A 19,012-nucleotide genomic window follows, 5' to 3' on the forward strand; every position below is an offset into this window, starting at 1 on the left:
TTAATGCTTATACTTAACCCTTAGAACTGCATATATCATAACTTCAAAATAATAATAATGTAACCATACATTCTTTTAATTTTCGTTGTCAAATTCTACTAATGTTGACCAATTAATACTTTAATTGCATTAACAACTATTGCTCCATACATTAATACTAATTCAATATAATAATAATAATAATTCTTAAAATGGCAATATCACATCATAACTCTCTTTTTCTTCAAATAGCATGCATAATTTACATGGTTAACATCAAATTGTCATACCAAATTAGCAATTAATTTATTATCTTTACATAAACAAATTCACATTTATTTTATTTCCATGTTAAAACAAGACAAAATATTTGGCAGAACAACTCGAGGAAAAAAAACAGAATGAAGGTTTTATTGTGGGGGTGTAAAATGTGGGTCCCACAATCCATGTGACATCCATGAATATTTTTAAATAAAACGTAGAAAATTTCCAAGGGAAGAGAAGCTTGAGTTCCCACTCCAACGTTCGACTGTTAGATAAGTTTACTCCGTCACCCTCACGTTATTTTATCATACCGCTCCATCACTCCACCTCTTCACTTTCGTGCTCCCTCTATTTTCGCCACTTTCTTGCTCTTTTTTCTCTTTTCCTTTTTTTTTTACATAAATTAATTAAAATTCTCTCTTTTTGTTCACTTTCTCACTAATTATTTTTATTTTAGGTTCTGTTTTTTCCTAAATAATAATAAGCTTTGCTAAAAAAGAAACAAAAATGTATTGCTCCTTCAATGTTTCATATATTTTCTCCTATGTGTACATAAGTCAAGAATGCATTCATTTCGTCTAAATTTTTTTCTGAAGACAAACTTATTACGGGATATTTTTTTATATATTTGAATAGATAAGTTAGTGTCCTTGGAAAAATTAAAATAATTAGGCGAATAAAATAGAGCCTAAATTTAGGAAACTGATTTTTGACACGCTAAGAAATTATTTTGACACACCATCTTGTGAGTAAAGCAAGAAAACTGATGTCCCATTCCTCATTCGCAGAAAAACAAAAATCAATTGAGTGTCAAAATTAATTTCTGATGTGTCAAAATCATTTGCCCTAAATTTATCTTCAAACATTTTGTGACATCAAACGACATAATTGATTAAATTATTTTTAAAACACAAAAATAACTAAATTTAGGGTCGAATCTCGTCTACTTCGTTTCTATTTTATTGCCTCTCTTAACCATTCCAAATTTCCAATAAAAATTCCCTCAACAAAAGAATTTCCATTAAAAAAATCACACACTAAACAACATTAATTGGTACTCTTCCTTGCTAAGCAAGCACCGCTCCCCCTCACTCTCTCTCTTTTCTTTCATTCTTTTTCTGGGAATACTAATCTCGTACACTTGATTTGAGTATGTCATTTTAAAAACTTGATCTTTCTCTCTCTAAAAGAACCCACTATACTCAAATACTGTAACCCTTCATCTTCGTCTTCTTCTTTAAATTCCAGTTCAACTTTCTCTCTCTACGAAATTCTTTGTGGAAGCTTCTCTGCTCCTGTGGCTCAACTCAAGCTTTCTATGTGAGTTAACTGCCATTTTCTGCATTTCAAATATTCCCCCATTTCCAAATTTGCCTTTTTTCTGTGTACATTTAATTGTTTATTGCAAATATAAATCTGGGTTTCTTTTTGCTGTTAGGTGAACTCAGTTGAATCATCTTCCTGCAAAAATGTTCACTGATGGCCTCGATAACAGTGCCCTTCAATGGGTTCGTGAGGTATTCTTCTTCTTCCTCCTCCCCTTTTTTCTCTTTTTTTCCTTTTCTTTTTAATTCTTTGTGTTATTTTTTGTGGGTCTGATTTAAGTTTTTGAATAGTATTGCTAATTTTGCATTTTACGGGTTGAGAGTCTGATTTGAATTTTGGTGAAGTTTTTAATTTTGAACTTTATACTTTTTGGTGTTTTTCTTTAAAAAATAAATAAATTGTGGGTATGATTTGAATTTTGGTAATGTAGCTCAATTTGCATTTTATATTTTGAATTTCAGTTTTTTATTTGGGGTTCATAGTATTCTGGATTAAATTTTGATTTTTATATGGTAATGCTTGGATATCTGAATGTGATTTAAGTGGATTCTGCTGATGCTGTCAACTTGGCTAAGCTTGGTGAATTTATTTATTTTGCGTGTGATTTTTAGGGTTCTAAGAATGGTAAGAAGGAAGAACCATTGTCAGTGTTAAACCATAGAACAACAAGGATTGACCCTATTCTAAACAGAAGCAGCAGCCGAGGTTTCGGGCTGCCGCCACCTGGCAAGTTCCGAAGTGGGCATTTACCACCCACTGCAATTTCAGGGTCTAGAGTAATTCCTGGGGATGACTCTGCTTCAGTTTCTGGCAATGACATTACCTCAGAATCCGAGGAAGATGATGATGTTTATGGTGGGAGGTATTCAGTGGATTCGTCCCCACAGGATGACCGTGCACCTCCTTCTATTAATAGTAGTTACAGATACTCCAACACGAGATCGTTACCGCCAACTCGGATGAGTTATGGAAGTGATTATCTGTCTTCTGATGTGTATTCGTCCGTGGAGTTGAGTGGGAAGAGGGGTGAGAGATTACTTAATGGGAATAAGAGGTACTCAGTTGGGAAAAATGGTTATGCAGAGGATGAGTCTGAAGATTCAGCTGGTAGTTCTGAGTTTTCTTCTTCCCAAGTTGATAGCAACATTCGTACGGCATCTCGTTCACAAGCTCATGTTTCAGAAGGCTATGCATCGAGCGTAACGTCGAAAGTGAATGTTGGGAAGGTATGTTAATTCCGAACCCTATTGTGTTTTTCTAGGCTTTGCATGCATGTCACTGCGTTTTTGGATAATTCACTTGATTTTCTCTTACATTGTGTGTATTTGTATTAGTTAAAAGTGAATGTTGGGAAGGTATGTTAGACTATTGTGTCTTTGTAGGGTTAGCATGCATGTCACTGTGTTTTTAATAACTCACTTGATTTTCTCTTACATTTTGTGTGTACTTGTATTAGTTAGTCTTACAAAGGGTTAGAAGTTTCAAACTTTGCATGTCATATTCAACCATGTAGTAGATGTAGGTTAATCCTTTCAAAAGTAATTTCCTGCATCATATAGGGTTTGCATTAGTGCGTAATTGAACTAGTATGCAAGAAGTTCATTTCTAGATTTTTAAATGTGAATCGGATGCCATGCCACTGTCTAGTTTATAAACAAGAAGCCATTGTCTGTAGTGGCATTAGATGTTATTCAAGTATATCGATATGAAGATATGGGGGTAATGAAGTTTGGTCTGTCAGCAACATGAGGGTGACTAACTTTGTTGCCAAGTAGGTTCTTATCCTTAAAACAGGGAAATTTTCTATATTTTACTGATTATGCAGGCGAGTGAGATCCAACATGTGAGAAGCTTTTAGGGACTTGATTGTTATTTTGTTTGTCTGTTAGCTCTGGTTTGCCATGGCGGACGGGGTTCAAATATTGAATCTATTGATAGGTAATTGGAAAAGTCTTTCACTATTTGCATAGGTATTTGAAGATACTTCTTTTGGTAGTATCTTGACAAAAGAATCTGGATCATTTCAATGAATACCAAATAAATCTGACCTCATTCTTAAGCAACCTCAGTAGAGAACTCCAGGAGACTGAATCTTTTTGCTTTTATTTTTATTTTTTGATGTCTTTCTGAACACATGCTCATGTTATAATGTGGCGAATGATTCATATAGATGCATTTTATTATAGCTGATGTCTATTTCTTAGATTATCCTTCCTAAATTGCTTGTAATTTACTTTTAAGAAACCCTTTTAAGAGTTCTTATTTTGGAAAGGGAAAGTCTAATTAATTAATGATCCTAGTAATGATGATTCTCATGGCCTTCTTTGCTGGTTGAAATATTCATTTTTTTTAATCATCAACGTAATGGGGAGTTTCGTGGGATTTCAGTGTTTCATTGCTTTGAGCAAGTAATTAATGATCCTAGTAATGATGATTCTCATGGCCTTCTTTGCTGGTTGAATTTTTTTTTTTTTTTAATCATCAACATAATGGAGAGTTTCGTGGGATTTCAGTGCTTCATTGCTTTGAGCAAGTAAATTTTCCACGTCGTAGTTGATTTGTTATGCCTCTTCCCCCCCCCCCCCCCCCCCCCCCTCCTGCATTCTTGCTATACTCTTTACTCTTTATTTGTCATTCTATCTATTGAATTGGCTTTGGACTCAATGCGTCTTTCGCGTAGGATGATTGTGATACTCCAAGTGCACCTCCAGTTTGCCACCCCGGTCAGGACAACAGCCAAGATGTGCTTGGAATCCATAACGAAGCATCTGCTGATTCTCATGCTGCTTCTGACAAAAATGAGCCAACTGTTCCTAACGTCGTGCCATCTGGTGCCAGTCAAGTGGATAGTATTGAAAATAAGGTTCCTGGTCAACAAGCAAGGTTAGTGTGCCTATCCTTGGTTGATGTTTGATGTTTGATTTTTCAGATTTATGTTTGATGAATAAAGACTTTTTTTTAATAAACTTTTTTACAGAACCGCAGCCCGTGCAGAATCAGCAGGGTCTTCTGGTTCACATGCTGCTCGTCTACCTACTTTCCATGCAAGGTAATTTTCACTAATATCGGAATGGTTATCCATTATTTGATCATTTTAGCTTCTCTGACTTTTACGGTTTTACCTCTATCCTTAATGATACCTTACAAGATTAAGATGTTTTCCCCTTTGTTTTATTGTGGTAAATAATTCAGTACTCAAGGACCATGGCATTCAGTGGTTGCATATGATGCTTGTGTTCGTCTTTGTCTCAATGCCTGGGCAAGGAGTTGCATGGAAGCTCCTGTTTTTCTTGAAAATGAGTGTGCTTTATTGCGGAGTGCATTTGGGTAAGTTTATTCACCCTTAAGTCTTTCATTATTGCTACATACTCCATATAGTATCTTTTTAGCACTTTCAAGATTAGAAGGTTTACAAATTACAACTCTCATAATGTTTGACTGCAAGTATTTTGGCGATCATGATGTCCACTCTTTATTTAACATGTAGACATAGTTGTTTGCATGGCGCCTAATGGCTCTATCTATTGGAACATTGTGCTATGTTTTATTTATTAACTGAAGTACTTTGATTCTTGCTCATTTGCACTAAGGTTACCTCCAAACAAGCTTCTTTGTAGCTAATAGCCTGATGAGCATGTTATGAATTATCTGGAATTGTTATTCATGCTTGATCTGTCTCTCACTTAGGCTCATGGAAATTGTTTCTTGTCATTTTTTATCCATGATTTCAGTCACTTGTTCTCTTTCTTATAGTTTAAGATTGTTCCATAAGTTGACATTTACTTAAAAAACCCATGTTGGGAAAACTTTCCGAGCTTCTTGGTTTAGAAGTTGGTCTTTATTTCTTAAAGTATCCTATTACAAGGATGGAGCATTGTAACTTTCAAGTTTTTTTTCCTTCCCGTAACTACAATGTTTCGTAGCTTATATCTGTTCTTTGTATTACAGTTTGCAGCAACTATTATTACAGTCCGAAGAGGAAATTCTGGCTAAGCGTGGTTCCGAACTTGCAGTTGAAGGAGCACCACAGAAACCAAAGAAAATGGTCGGGAAGATGAAGGTCCAAGGTATTATTTTGTAACCTGTTCATTTGACTTGTATCTGTTAAACACTAAAACTACCCAAAATGGTCCTGAGATTTTTTTAATTGCAGTTCGTAAAGCGAGGATGGGACTGGACCCACCTACTGGCTGTAGTTTTGGATCTGTAAAGGCACCAGTTATAAACATGGAGTCTGCTCGGTTGCAGTTATCCAAAGTGCAAAGGTCAGTTTTGTCTGGATGGCACGCCCTTCGAAGAGTGCGTTTTGTGCTCCATAAGCCTGCGGAAGGTTCTTTGTCAAAGAAGAGTTTGGCGTATGTTCAAGCCAGTAGTCAGTACTTAAAGCAAGTTTCAGGTCTATTAAAAGTTGGTGTTGTGACCACATTGCGTAACAGCGCATCATCGTATGAACCTGCACAAGGTATGATTCTTGGCATGAAGCTATATCTGATAATCTTTCTCTCTCTCTCCACCATAACGCATTTTATCCATGTTGTGAATGTTTTATACAACTTTGATCATATATTTAGCTGTAATATCTTGGAGAATCATTAAATTCTGTAAAGAACTTGTCAAGAATACTCTTCTAATCTATGATCTCTTTTCCCTTCTGAAACTTCCAGAGAGTCATTCCTGTTTGTTAAGATTAAAAAGTTCACCTGAGGATGATGTTGTTCGGATGCAAGCTGGTTCGGGTGAAACTCATGTATTGTAAGTCTTGTAAATGATTAAAACTCCACCAGTTTCTATTTTGTTGCTGCCATTGGGAAATTATTGATTACTTTACAGCTTTCCAGATGGCCTAGGAGATGATTTGATTGTTGAAGTTCAGGATTCTAAAGGAAAAACCTGCGGTCGTGTTGTTGCTCAAGTGGCAACTGTTGCTGATGACCCGGTAATCTTTCTGATCCTTGTATAGTCTATTATTTGTAACAGTGAAGATTCTCATTTCAACTGCAATAACGTTATTGATTTCCTTGAAGAATGACAAGCTGCGCTGGTGGTCAATATTTCACGAGCCAGAGCATGAGCTTGTTGGTAAAGTACAACTTTATATCAACTTCTCGACGAGCACGGAGGAGAACAATAATAATAAGGTAAGGTATCTTGATAGTGGTGCTATCTAGGTTTTTAGTCATTTGATGCATATACAAAATGAGTGACCTTGACATTTCTGTTCATCTTTTTGTTTTGCAAATACTGTTATGTGTTTTCTATTCTGTATAGTATTTCCTCAAATTCTCTATTGTTATGTAATTTAGTGGATCGATGCCTTGCACCAGTTAAGCTTGTATGTTTTTGACGATTTTCTGGAATTTGTTTTCAACACTTTTGTCAACTTATTATTTGCATGGTGTTACTAGTGCGGCTCTGTGGCAGAGACTGTAGCCTACGACTTGGTTCTAGAAGTTGCAATGAAAGTTCAACAGTTTCAACAAAGACATCTTCTGCTGCATGGCGAGTGGAAATGGTTATTGGGAGAATTTGCAACCTATTATGGGGTTTCTGATGCATACACAAAATTAAGGTAAGCCAACCTTATTCCGTTATTTATTCTCTTATTCATTGCCTTTGACATCTCGAATATGTCGTGCCATCAGATAACCACAACTCAATTTGTTATTATGACAGATACCTTTCATATGTCATGGATGTTGCTACTCCTACAGCTGACTGTCTTACTCTCGTGCATGATTTGCTTTATCCTGTGATAATGAAGGGCCACACAAAAAGCACATTAAGTCATCAAGAGGTATAGTTTTTTTTTTTTTTTTGACATGTATCAAGATCCAAGAGGTATAGTTGTTGATGCGTAAAGTTGTTTTTTTGGATACATGCATCCCTCCTTGCTTTTAACACTATTTATTTGTGTGGTGTCATACATTATACTCCCTTCGTTTCGAAATAATAAGGACAATGAACCAAAAGCTTGCCAATGTAAATGTTTGGACATTAATATCTCTAATTTTGTATTTCGTAAAAATTATAAAAAGTTGATATTCTGAAAGTACACATCGAGACGAATCAAACAAGACCCCACACGACCATATTTTTCCTTACCCATAAATAAAAAATGATAGTCAAATTGAAATTTGTGAATAGTGTTAAAAGTCAAAGTGCCTCTATTATGTCGAAACGGAGGGAATTTGAATTTATGCTTGTCCTTGATGAACTGTTTGTCGGCTGCTCATCAGAACCGCATCTTAGGAGAAGTGGAGGACCAAATTGAACAGATACTTGCTCTGGCATTTGAGAACTACAAATCCTTGGATGAATCATTACCTTCTGGAATCATAGATGTCTTTAAGCCTGCAAGTGGGAACGCAGCTCCTGCTTTGCAACCTGCTGTCAAACTTTACACTCTTCTTCACGATATATTGTCTCCTGAGGCGCAGAATAAGCTATGCAGACATTTCCAGGTTAAGCACCATCCATTTGGTTGTGTACTGTACATTGGAGGTAGACCTGATCAAAAGGCGGGCTGGGCTGGTTCGAAAGCCCAAAAATTGGGCCTAAAAATTCTGCCCATACCCGCCAAATTTCGGGCCGGCGGCCCGGGCTCATATTGATCCGGTCTAATTGGAGGTTCATTTTTTACTTGGATTGTTTTGCTGAATGTTCATCATATTTCAGGCTGCTGCGAAAAAGAGGTCAAAGAGACATTTGGCCGAGACAGATGAGTATGTTAGTAACACTGGGGAAGGAAACATGTTTGATCATATTACCATATCCATTGCGTACCAGAAAATGAGAACTCTTTGCTTGAACATCAGTAATGAAGTCTCCACTGATATTGAAATCCACAACCAGCACGTACTTCCCAGGTAACATATCACTTAATTCATGTGCAAATTTAAGGTCTTTGTTCTACTGTTACATTATGTGGTATTAATAACTCCAAATGCTACAACCACCCGTACCAAACTATCACCAAAGGCGTTGTATGGTGTGTCAACAACTTAACTTGTAGCCATATATATGCCTTTTGAGTTGGGTGCAGAAGCTGTTTGCCATGTTTTTAAAGAACACAAGGGGCCATCTAGTAAAAAGGATACAACTTAGTAAACATGTACATACATGTGGGCAGAGGGGTTCAGATGCACCACCTATATATCTCGATTTGGACTTTGGTGGGCCCCCTGCTTGGGGTCTGCTACATGAAATGTGAAGCAAAAAAAATCTTCATTAAGGGTCAATGTCGTCTAATCATGCGAAATCTTCCCCTCCCAGGGAAAAAAAGAAGAAAATATCAGTTACTGATAGTTGCTTTGATTTCTTTTGCAGTTTTGTCGATCTCCCAAATCTTGCTTCATCAATATATAGTGTAGAACTTTGCAACCGGATACGTGAGTTCCTCATTGCATGCCCTCCTTCTGGTCCTTCACAACCAGTGGCAGAGCTTGTGATAGCAACCGCAGATTTCCAAAGAGATCTCGTCAATTGGAATATCAAGTAAGTTCTTTGCTCTATTTTCCTCTTTTCATTTTATTTTTTAATATAAAAGTTGATTCTCACTTGTTGTTTCATATGTAGTCCCATCAAAGGTGGAGTTGATGCAAAGGAATTGTTCCACCTGTATATAGTTGTCTGGATACAGGATAGGCGTCTGGCTTTACTTGAGACCTGCAAACTTGACAAGGTAATGATACTAATCTAATCGGGTATATACTATAATGTGTTTTGTCCTACCATTTGAGATGACAGCCTCGTTTGTTTGTGGATTTTAGCAATGTTGATAATGTAAAAGCATGTTAACTTTACTATTAGTGTGCTCTGGTCTTGCTCAAAATGTTTAACAATATTTATGAATACTAATTCTTTAATATTAGGGATTTTTCCAGTGGAATTAGTCTTAACAATTTCCTTTTGCAGGTCAAATGGTCTGGTGTCAGAACACAACATTCCACTACCCCTTTCGTTGATGAAATGTATGATAGACTGAAAGATACATTGAAGGATTATGAAGTCATCATTAGCCGCTGGCCAGAATATAGCTTTGCATTGGAAAATGTATGTCTTTTAGATCTCTTTTGCACAATTTAGCTGGATTTTTTTTTACTGAAGATCCTTGTTTCACTAATTTGCTTTCTGTACCATTAAGAAACAATAATCACGGTTTTGAGATTCTGATAAGTATTTTCTATATCATATTATTACTAATTCTGAAACTGGCTAGATTTATATATCAATTTGATGTACTAATATTAAGAAATCATGTTTTTAGGCCGTTGCTGATGTAGAAAAGTCCATAATAGAGGCTCTAGACAGGCAATATTCTGATGTGTTGGCTCCTTTGAAGGAAAATCTTGCACCAAAGAAGTTCGGTTTCAAGTATGTGCAGAAACTGACCAAGCGAACAGTGACTCCCTACGTGGTTCCCGATGAGGTACTATGTTAATTCAGGTTCTAATGAAGAGTACTCCCTCCGTCCCTAAAAGATTTTCCCGTTGCAATATTTCGGGTCAAATTTTGAAAACTTTGACCACACATTCTCATTAGCCTATAAGAAATAATATAGTCATGTGGGGTCTTGCTAGATTCGTTTCAATATATATTTTTGGAATATCAAATTTTTATAATTTTTACGCGTGTAGAATTAGAAAGGTTTACATTTTGAGTCGTGTCTTGGAGACCGTGAAAAGTCAAATGGGGCTATCTTTTAGGGACGGAGGGAGTATGAATCCTTTTTGGCATGAATGCATGATAGCTTATTCTCTTTACATGCCCTTTCGGTATTGCAGGTTGGGATCCTTCTAAATTCTGTCAAGAGAATGCTTGATGTTCTTCGGCCCAAGATAGAAACACAGTTCAAGTCATGGGGCTCGTGTATCGCCAACATTGGCAACCAGATACCCGGAGAGCGTTTAAGCGAGGTGACAGTCATGTTAAGGGCCAAGTTCAGAAACTACTTGCAAGCCATTGTTGAGAAGCTGGTCGAAAATGTGAGTATTTCTTAAACCTGATCACATTGCAGGCCGGGTTCGGGTCGGGTCATTGCTTAAAATTATGGCCATTATGTTGGGCCGGTCCCAGGCAAACTTTGGGCCGAAATTTTCTGTCTTTTCGGGCCGGCCATATTTATAAATAAATGTGCAATTTTGAGTTGCCCAAAACCCACTCTAATTTTTTTTTAAAACCGGACCGGGCCTAAAAATTCTGCCCAAAACCCGCTATTTTCGGGTCGGGCCGTGCATTACACCTGTGGCTGAGAAATGTCTTTTTGGCTTCTGCGAATTCACCCTTTGAATTTATTTTTCCTGTAGACGAGGCTGCAAAATGCTACGAAAATTAAGAAGATTCTCCAAGATTCCAAAGAAAGCGTTGGGGAACCTGATGTTAGAAATAGAATGCAGCCTCTAAAAGAACAGCTGACTAGCACAATGAATCAGTTACACACCATCTTTGAAACTCATGTTTTCATTGCTATATGCCGAGGTTACTGGGACCGAATTGGTCAGGTGGGTGGAACTAAACTCTAGATGTAGAATATCCAAGATGCCTAATTGAAGTTATTCTTATTAACTGTTTTTACTTCTGATGCAGGATGTTCTAAGTTTCTTGGAGAACCGGAAAGAAAATAAAGCATGGTACAAGGGTTCAACAATTGCTGTTTCTGTGAGTATTATGAGTTTTTGTTATTATTTTAACAACTTTTTGGTAAAATTGTCAAAAAGTACCTTGTTTTTAGGCTAGTTTGTGTTACACACACTTTTTTTGGAGGGAAAGTAAAGTCAATGATGGAATGTTGACTGTTTGGCCGGAATGCTGGCCAAAGGTTCCGTTCAAGGTAGTTTTTTGACAAAATCAAACCAACAAGGTACTAGTTCACAAATTAACCTAAAATATAAGGTAGTTTTTGACAATTTTGCCTAATTTTTTAAACCAAAAAATCTACCCCTACGTCTGGAAAAACTGTCGCACGCCCTAACTCATAGAAGAGATGATTTAGCAAAATACCTTAATGATAGTTGTGCGGTGGTGCCACTTTCATCATCTTCTTCATTATTTCATTGTTTAGGAAATGTGAATATTTTCTACTGACATTTTAACAACATAGTGTGTATGCATAGACTTATCAAAAAATTTTAAAAAAATTAAAAATTAAAAAGGATGGAGGGAGGGAGGATGGATTCTAGAGGTTGTGGGAGACAGGGAGGCATTATGGTAGTCTTAAATATTAGAAACCTCTTTCATCTTTGTTATTTGGCCACTTCATTTTACCTTTACCTCAAGTACCCGACTACCCGTGTTGGATCCCCGGATATGGGTATGGATAACGGATGCTTCATTTTGGACCAAATCCATGGAGGTTTTTCACAAAATAGTCAAGTCGGACACTTGGACATATACCCATGTCCGACATGGGTGCCCGATTCTGAGTACCATAGCTTTTAATCGATTGTATTGGTTATTGGGTACTAGAATATAAAGTTTTGCTCTTCATTTTATTATTTTTTTCGCATGCAGAAGAAAAGACTGTAACAACCTATAAAGAACTTGATTTGGTTGTATTAAGATGTAACTAACCAGGTCTGCAATAATGGCAGGTTCTTGATGATACATTTGCATCACAGATGCAGCAGCTTTTAGGGAACGCCTTACAAGACAAGGACATCGAGCCGCCTCGGTCGATGATGGAGGTCCGATCAATGTTGTGTAAAGATGCCCAAATTCACAAGAGTAACACGTTTTATTACTGAAATAATGTAGTATAGTAGTAGTGTAGATAAGTCGGTGATCAGTAGCAAATTCTCCGTAGTTTCGTGAAATGAGGAAATGTACTTCTAGTACTCTTATGAAAATAGCACATTCTAAAAGAAGAGTAAGGAAAAGGCATTCAATAGAAATTCTTTTTTGTCAATAAAACTATATCCTAGATCCATTCTTTGTTTTTGGTCCTTGTGGAAGAATTTACCCAGTAAGCTCTGAAAAGGCGAAAATGGTGCATTTGTTGGGCCTTTTTAGACATGTAAATCACAATTTTTTTTTTGTTTTTTTTGGTGGTAGAATAAATCAGAATTGTTACTTGGAACATTTTAGGTTGTAATTTTCCAAGATGTAAATCCCACTTTGTATACTCTGTGAAGATTACTGCACGATACTTCCTCTGTTCCATAATGATATTCTTGTTTCTGTTTTTCACATTTGCCATTGTACTTTTAAATCACTTTTATCTCTAAGTACACTATATTACAAATTATTAAGGTCTAATATGCTCAAAGTACTCGTTGAAATAAATCAAACAAGATCCCACATTGATATATTTTTATATTGCAAAAGATTTAGAAGATTCTATTCAATTGTGAGTAATATCAAAATTTAAACTGGAAAATCACAATGGAACAGAGGAGAAAAGCTTAAAAATATATCACCTTTGTAATCCTACTGTTATGTGATATTCCGTACCTTAAAGTATGTTTTTTACATATCTTTCGTTTCTTAATCGTTAAATACAGGTTAGCAAAGTTACCATGTAAAAAAGAGGTTTATGTCATTCCAAAACTTTAAAGACTACAACACCATCAAAATAAAATAAACTATACAGGCTATATTGAGTGCACCATGCAGGCGTGCACGGCATAAATAACTGCCAATTACGCTGAGGCCTCAATGATAAGTTGACAGCTACACTTATACATGAAATCATTTTCATGTCACGCAAATAAGTTCAAAAAAGAAAAAAGAAAAAAGAAACAATTACATTCCAAAAAGAATGAAATTGCTTTTAGAACTGATAACGAATTGCTTTCAGAACTGATAACAGCAGGATTGTGATTGAGATATACTGTTAAGCACCCTGAAACTGATGAATTAAATTTAAATAGAGATATTTACATGATCTGTTGTTTCTGCTGAGAAATCTATCAATCCAGCACACAAAAGAATGAAATTGCTTTTCTACAGAATTGTGTGAAACGTGAAAAGGATTGTACACATTGTAACAGAAAACATGAACCACGCTCGGCCCTTTCGTGAGCTTTTTTGACTGAAATTTTAACAATTCAGAAAAGCCTTGATATGACACGGCATGAGGTCCAGAAGGCTGTTGTAGCGACTCTAAGAAGGGCGGGATTTTGGTATATTCTGTCATCCAAAAAAACGCACAATAGAATCAGCTAACATTTCAACTAGTATGACAAATCTAGACTTAACATTCTGCTAAAAACTGGAAATTCCAAGCAAAGATTTAGCAGTGTAAAGAAAAAGAAATACTGGATAACAATAATATTGCACAAAAACACATTATTATGGCAAAAATGCAACATTGGTAGACAGGTCTGTGTCAAATCATATTCCTTCTAGAAGTAAACATAAGTAACATGACGTAGCAATTCAGTAACACACTTTGATTACTCGTAATTGAATGTCGGACTACAGCTCATCATACTAAGCACAAATGATACTCCCTCCGTCCCATTTTTATAGTTTTGCTTCTAGTTTGAGCGTCCCGAAATTATAGTACTGTTTCTATTTTTGGCCATTAATTAAAAATGCATTGAAAACCCAATAACGGTTCCCCCATGTACTATATCATATTTCCCCATATACTATATATATTCCACTTTCTCATACAAATCAATCATCAATGTACTATATTCCAATTTCTCATGTACTTTAACTTTTCTTAAAACCCGTGTTTTAGTCAAACGAGACTAAAAATATGGGACGGAGGGAGTATCTGTGATTCTGAAGAACTCATTCAGAAAGATAAAAAACATCACGAGTTAATCAACCTACCCGACTGCAGTGGCACTCCAGGATGCAACATTGTAAATGACTTTCGTTCCATCCAATGCTTTTCTTAGCTTCCCCTTTCTCTTTTTTATAGAGAATGTTTTGCTAAGAGCTGTTGAAAAGTTAACTGTATAGTTAGTTACATCTCCAGTGACACAAAGACAACACCCAAATACATTACAAAAAAATAAATATGCCAAAGAATATAAAGAAAATTTCACAATCTTACCGTCTTGAAGTTTGTTAGGACTCAGGTCCTGCAAAATGAAAACCAAGAAGTCAAGCTCAGTTTTCTGTTAATTAATCAATTATAAAATGTGTTTATTCATTCCTTGTTCTTAGTTGTTGAATTATTATCAATCTTTATCAAGCTATTAGTATGTAATTGCTTGGTTATTGTTGCGATTACTTCAATTTCCATGGACTGTGAGTAGTAATTTTCTAGGGTCCGGGGTGCCTCTTTTTAGTCATAAACAATTGATTTATGCATGTGGGATTAAAGTAGTTGTGGGATGTTTATTAGTAGATAAAAAGGGAGTTAATTGCTAGTCTTCATGTTTGATCATCATTTGGACTTATTTTTAGTCACCTCACCCAAGGATCCCCTCCAATCAAAAACCAGTACCACTTCTTTATTTCATCCCTTTAAATTAATAGGAAAGGAAACAAATTTCTATAATTCTATTCTATAGTGGTATGCAGGACATGCACTCCTCAAAATTCATTCATTAGGAAAACAAAGCAAAGTCACATGGTAAAGTGGCTGTGTCTTCCTGTTTTATAGGGAATAGTGCACTGGTTGAAAGATTGGAGAAATTATGCAACTATAGACTAACAGTAAAATCATACTTCACTGTATAACACATTGTATTGGAACAAATTTATGAATTCTCAACAACAGAACAGGAGCAAGTAGGAGCGAGTCTGTCTTGTTCTCAAGGAGCTGATGATGTTTCCAGTTATATTTGGAAAGTTCCTTTCTACATAAAACTTAATAGGAGGTGATTTTATCCTAATATACAACAAAATGTATATTTTGAAATCTCTATTGTGGGCATAAGCCGCAGTTACTCCCTTCATACAATGGGTAGCTTCAATAGGAATAAATTTAGGCTTCAAAAAGTTAGAGAACATTTCCTTCCTTGCTCTTCATTATTAGATTTGTCCACAGCTTATATTCTAATGATAAAATCTAATGTTCAAATACAGGTTAAGTGACCCCTAAACATGCAATACACACACAACCGGCCAATTTAAACATGTCTTCGGACCAAAATTCTTTATGTCACTTGTCATCCAGTTTGGAATGAGATTCAGCCTCCTATATATCCCACCTCACCCCCAAACAGGAGGGAAAGAAAAAGAGAAGATATATGGGTGTTTGACTAGTTTGGCAGCTTATGACCAAAGAAAATGACCATAAATAATTGGAGAAAGTGAAGAAATGCAAGTTACTAAGACTATGCTCAGTAATTCATTCGTCCAGCTATACAATTCACTAGCAATGTAGCAAAGGTTCCTTTAAATTTACCTTAAGAGAGAGATACTTCCTCAGTTCTTATTTACATGAGCAGTTCCTATTAGGGAAATTCCTTTTTAGTTGACACAATTCTATTATGGGAAAGTTTTATATGATAGAATTGTCATCTTTCCCTCACTTTTAAAGAGGTGAAAGTGATGGTTGGTTGTTGTTGTTAAGGGGCACTTTTGTCCTTTAACTTTCTCTTTTACCTATCAGTAAATATGTGTGCCAAATTCAGTTGTGTCATGTAAATAAGATTGCAGGAAGTCTAAGAAAAAGAGGATATTGCAAAAACTAAAATCGGCATCAGTTTGCCTATATACCTTCGTTTGTTTAAGAGACAACAGATAAGCAGCCATAAAGCACGCAATCCCGTCGACAATGTCTTCTTGTCGAACAACAACATAGTCTTCTTGATCATCCTCAACATCCCCACCTTCCCATAAATCATTATCACTCACCATATCCCAAGAATTACCTTCTTCTGCTGCCACAAAGTATTTATTCAATTAATAAGCTGAAATAACACACCGAATTTGCATTCGAACATTAACACTAAATGGAATCACACCATACCTGGGTTTTTCTGTTGAACTGAGAGCTGAGCACTCTGAATTCTTTCAAGAAATTCTGGGCCTTCTAACCTAGACTTGATCAAATCACAGAGCTGCAATCATAACACACAACCACCCAAATAAATAGACATCCAAATAATGCATAACACCTAGTATAGATCGGAAGAGTATATATCACTAACGGGTGATTCCAAATCAATAACTGTTATTGATTAATAGTACAAATCACATTGCAAAATCGTAAATAAATAGGCTTTCAACATATACAATTAACTTCAATTTTTATTCATTTGAGCTCACGTTTTATTCTGTTAACCTCATGTTTTATTCATTTAATTCACTTTTTTCGTTTCTTTTTTTATTTCCACTATTCTTTAGTTTTCCTACCAATTTATCTGTGAAAATGCCATGATATTTGCACTATTCACAAATAACAGTTAATGATAAGATCATCCCATAGCAATCACCAACAAAAGCAACCATAATTCGGCCGAATATCAATCAAGTCAACTAATTTCCTGCCCCAACTAGCTAGCTTAGTTGATACAATCTTCTGAATAATATCCAGGACTCGCAATCAAATCCCGTCTACATCACTATCATTTGGGGTTCCAATCATAGCTAAATTATCAATAAAAACGAAATAAAAGCAGTTTACCTCCTCTGTTTCATAATCTGGGGTACAGGAAGAAGAAGATCGAGCACAAGTTTCTCTTTCAACAACTTTGCTACCATCATCATCGTCTTCATCATCGTTATCATCAGAATTATCGTCATCGTCGTGTAAACCATCGGCGTTGAGAGATTCAAGAGCTCTTTGACACTGTTCCATAACTGCTTTCAATGTTTTCAACTTCACTTTCACTTCTTCTCTCTCTTTCCTCCCTCTCTCACTGCTCTCCGCCATCTCCATAACCCTAATTTCTACTTATCTACAATCAACTTAACCTTAAAAGAATCAAAATTTAACAACCAGAATATTCAAATCGAATAAAAAATTAAACCTTAATTTCCCGATTATCGCTATTCTAGCTAAATCTAATTAATTATCTACTGTACAATAAATTTAGCAACGAAATTCGAAAGTTGCTTACTTTGCTCTCTCTAACAAGATACAATAAGCAAATTTAGGGTTGCAATTTGGAGAATTCTTCTGTTTCCATGGAAGTGCAAAGTTCCACCATGGATTTTAGGGATTAGAGATTAGGGTAATGAGATTGAAGTTCTGGGTTTTTGTTTCTTGTTTTTCCCCCTTTTGTTGGGGTATGAAAAAAGTGGGGATTTTCTATTTTATTTATATTTATATTTATTGGATTTTATTAACCAGCGTGAAAAAGAAATACTCGTATGAATAATTACAGAATAATTGAATTTGGGAATTGTTGTTGTTGTTGTTGATACGTCTAGTTTGGTCACATGTTTTAGATTTGTGGTTTTTGGCAAGTTGGTTGGAAGGAAGTAAAATCAACTTGACCACTTGACTTTTCTTCTATGTTCTAAATGGCCCGAGTTGACGTTGACCCATCGCATTCGAATAATCAATAAAATGTTTTTGTCAGGAAAAAACGTGAAAACATATATTCGCATTGAAAAAATAAACGTATCAAAGATGACCGACATTGTACACGATAAGTATATTTGTATTTATCACATATATAAGTACACGTTTTTTTTCAGGGAGACGTTAGGCAGAGATAGTATGTAAATCAAGGTCCACCAAAGTTGCAAGTACATTTATAAGTACCCAATGATATTTCATTTACATTGGTAAATCAAAGATATATTTATATGAGATCACCTAAATTTTGAGTTCCTTGCAGATAGACTGGTGCATGAAAGTACTAGGTAGGGTCGACTTCACAATATTATCGGTTGTGCATGAGCCACATATTTGTGGGAAAACACATGACGCAATATGGCGTGACACGACCCATCACAACAAAGCACATCGAAATAAATGAATTATTTTCATGGCCACGTAAACACACGACACAAGGAGCATGTCGTTCTAAGTTATGTTTGAGCCGCTCTTTTACCAGTTGCGTCATGACATGGTGACATGGCGCATGACTAGTGGGCTCCGACAAGGAACTAGTCTGGATAACCACATGCATGTGATTTTGGCATGAGGAAAAATTCAACGACTGCACGTCATTTTTCACTACAAGAATTTAACGTCTGATTTTACGACCGCTCTTAAATTAGTCGGTAAAGGTTTACCGTCATGCATCCGCAAAAAGTAGTCGGTAAATAATCCTATGAGATTAACATTGACACCAAGGTTACAAATTGCCAACTCGAAGTTCATTTATATATGGATCGACAATACATGAATTGCACTCTTCAATAAGGGACAATTTAGTACCAGTAACTCCTTTCAACTTTAGCTTTTATTTGTTTGACATATTATTAAGAAAGTTTAGTGTCTATCAACAACTTTCCTTCCTTAATTCTTCAAAGACTTATCTGATTTATTTATATCCTTTAGAATTTTTACACCATTAGCATGACATCCATTACACGAAATGTTCCATTGCTCCAACCCCCTTTTGGCGTTTTCATTTCACAA

The 19,012-nt window shown here is 35.8% G+C and overlaps 2 protein-coding genes across 2 annotated transcripts; one reads left to right on the top strand and one right to left on the bottom strand.

Annotated features, from left to right (window-relative positions):
- Positions 1-1,269: 1,269 nt before the first annotated feature.
- Positions 1,270-12,755, top strand: LOC110800718 (uncharacterized). Its single transcript, XM_022006057.2, has 23 exons — positions 1,270-1,563; positions 1,682-1,760; positions 2,181-2,795; positions 4,250-4,452; positions 4,547-4,618; positions 4,762-4,896; positions 5,518-5,636; positions 5,723-6,031; positions 6,234-6,321; positions 6,400-6,505; positions 6,594-6,707; positions 6,975-7,138; positions 7,243-7,363; positions 7,806-8,030; positions 8,245-8,435; positions 8,896-9,063; positions 9,145-9,250; positions 9,484-9,621; positions 9,836-9,997; positions 10,353-10,553; positions 10,875-11,069; positions 11,155-11,226; positions 12,159-12,755. The coding sequence occupies exons 2-23, from the start codon at positions 1,713-1,715 to the stop codon at positions 12,309-12,311; spliced, it is 3,705 nt and encodes a 1,234-aa protein (XP_021861749.1). The 5' UTR covers positions 1,270-1,563; positions 1,682-1,712; the 3' UTR covers positions 12,312-12,755.
- A 639-nt stretch (positions 12,756-13,394) lies between these two features.
- Positions 13,395-17,730, bottom strand: LOC110800579 (uncharacterized). The gene is made up of 6 exons (XM_022005976.2): positions 17,102-17,730; positions 16,445-16,535; positions 16,192-16,352; positions 14,576-14,603; positions 14,350-14,458; positions 13,395-13,695 (listed from the first exon to the last, which is right to left on the bottom strand). The coding sequence occupies exons 1-6, from the start codon at positions 17,354-17,356 to the stop codon at positions 13,614-13,616; spliced, it is 726 nt and encodes a 241-aa protein (XP_021861668.1). The 5' UTR covers positions 17,357-17,730; the 3' UTR covers positions 13,395-13,613.
- Between the last annotated feature and the right edge of the window lie 1,282 nt (positions 17,731-19,012).

Source organism: Spinacia oleracea, chromosome 2, assembly GCF_020520425.1.
Source record: "Spinacia oleracea cultivar Varoflay chromosome 2, BTI_SOV_V1, whole genome shotgun sequence".
Classification (NCBI taxonomy): Eukaryota; Viridiplantae; Streptophyta; class Magnoliopsida; order Caryophyllales; family Amaranthaceae; genus Spinacia; species Spinacia oleracea.

Coding starts and splice junctions, on each gene's coding strand:
- LOC110800718 (XM_022006057.2), top strand. CDS start 1,713: ATGTTCACTGATGGCCTCGATAACAGTGCCCTTCAATGGGTTCGTGAG. Junction 7,364..7,805: donor GCACATTAAGTCATCAAGAG/GTATAGTTTTTT, acceptor GCTGCTCATCAG/AACCGCATCTTAGGAGAAGT. Junction 9,998..10,352: donor CCTACGTGGTTCCCGATGAG/GTACTATGTTAA, acceptor TCGGTATTGCAG/GTTGGGATCCTTCTAAATTC.
- LOC110800579 (XM_022005976.2), bottom strand. CDS start 17,356: ATGGAGATGGCGGAGAGCAGTGAGAGAGGGAGGAAAGAGAGAGAAGAA. Junction 16,536..17,101: donor CAGATTATGAAACAGAGGAG/GTAAACTGCTTT, acceptor TTATGATTGCAG/CTCTGTGATTTGATCAAGTC. Junction 13,696..14,349: donor TGGAGTGCCACTGCAGTCGG/GTAGGTTGATTA, acceptor TTTGGATGACAG/AATATACCAAAATCCCGCCC.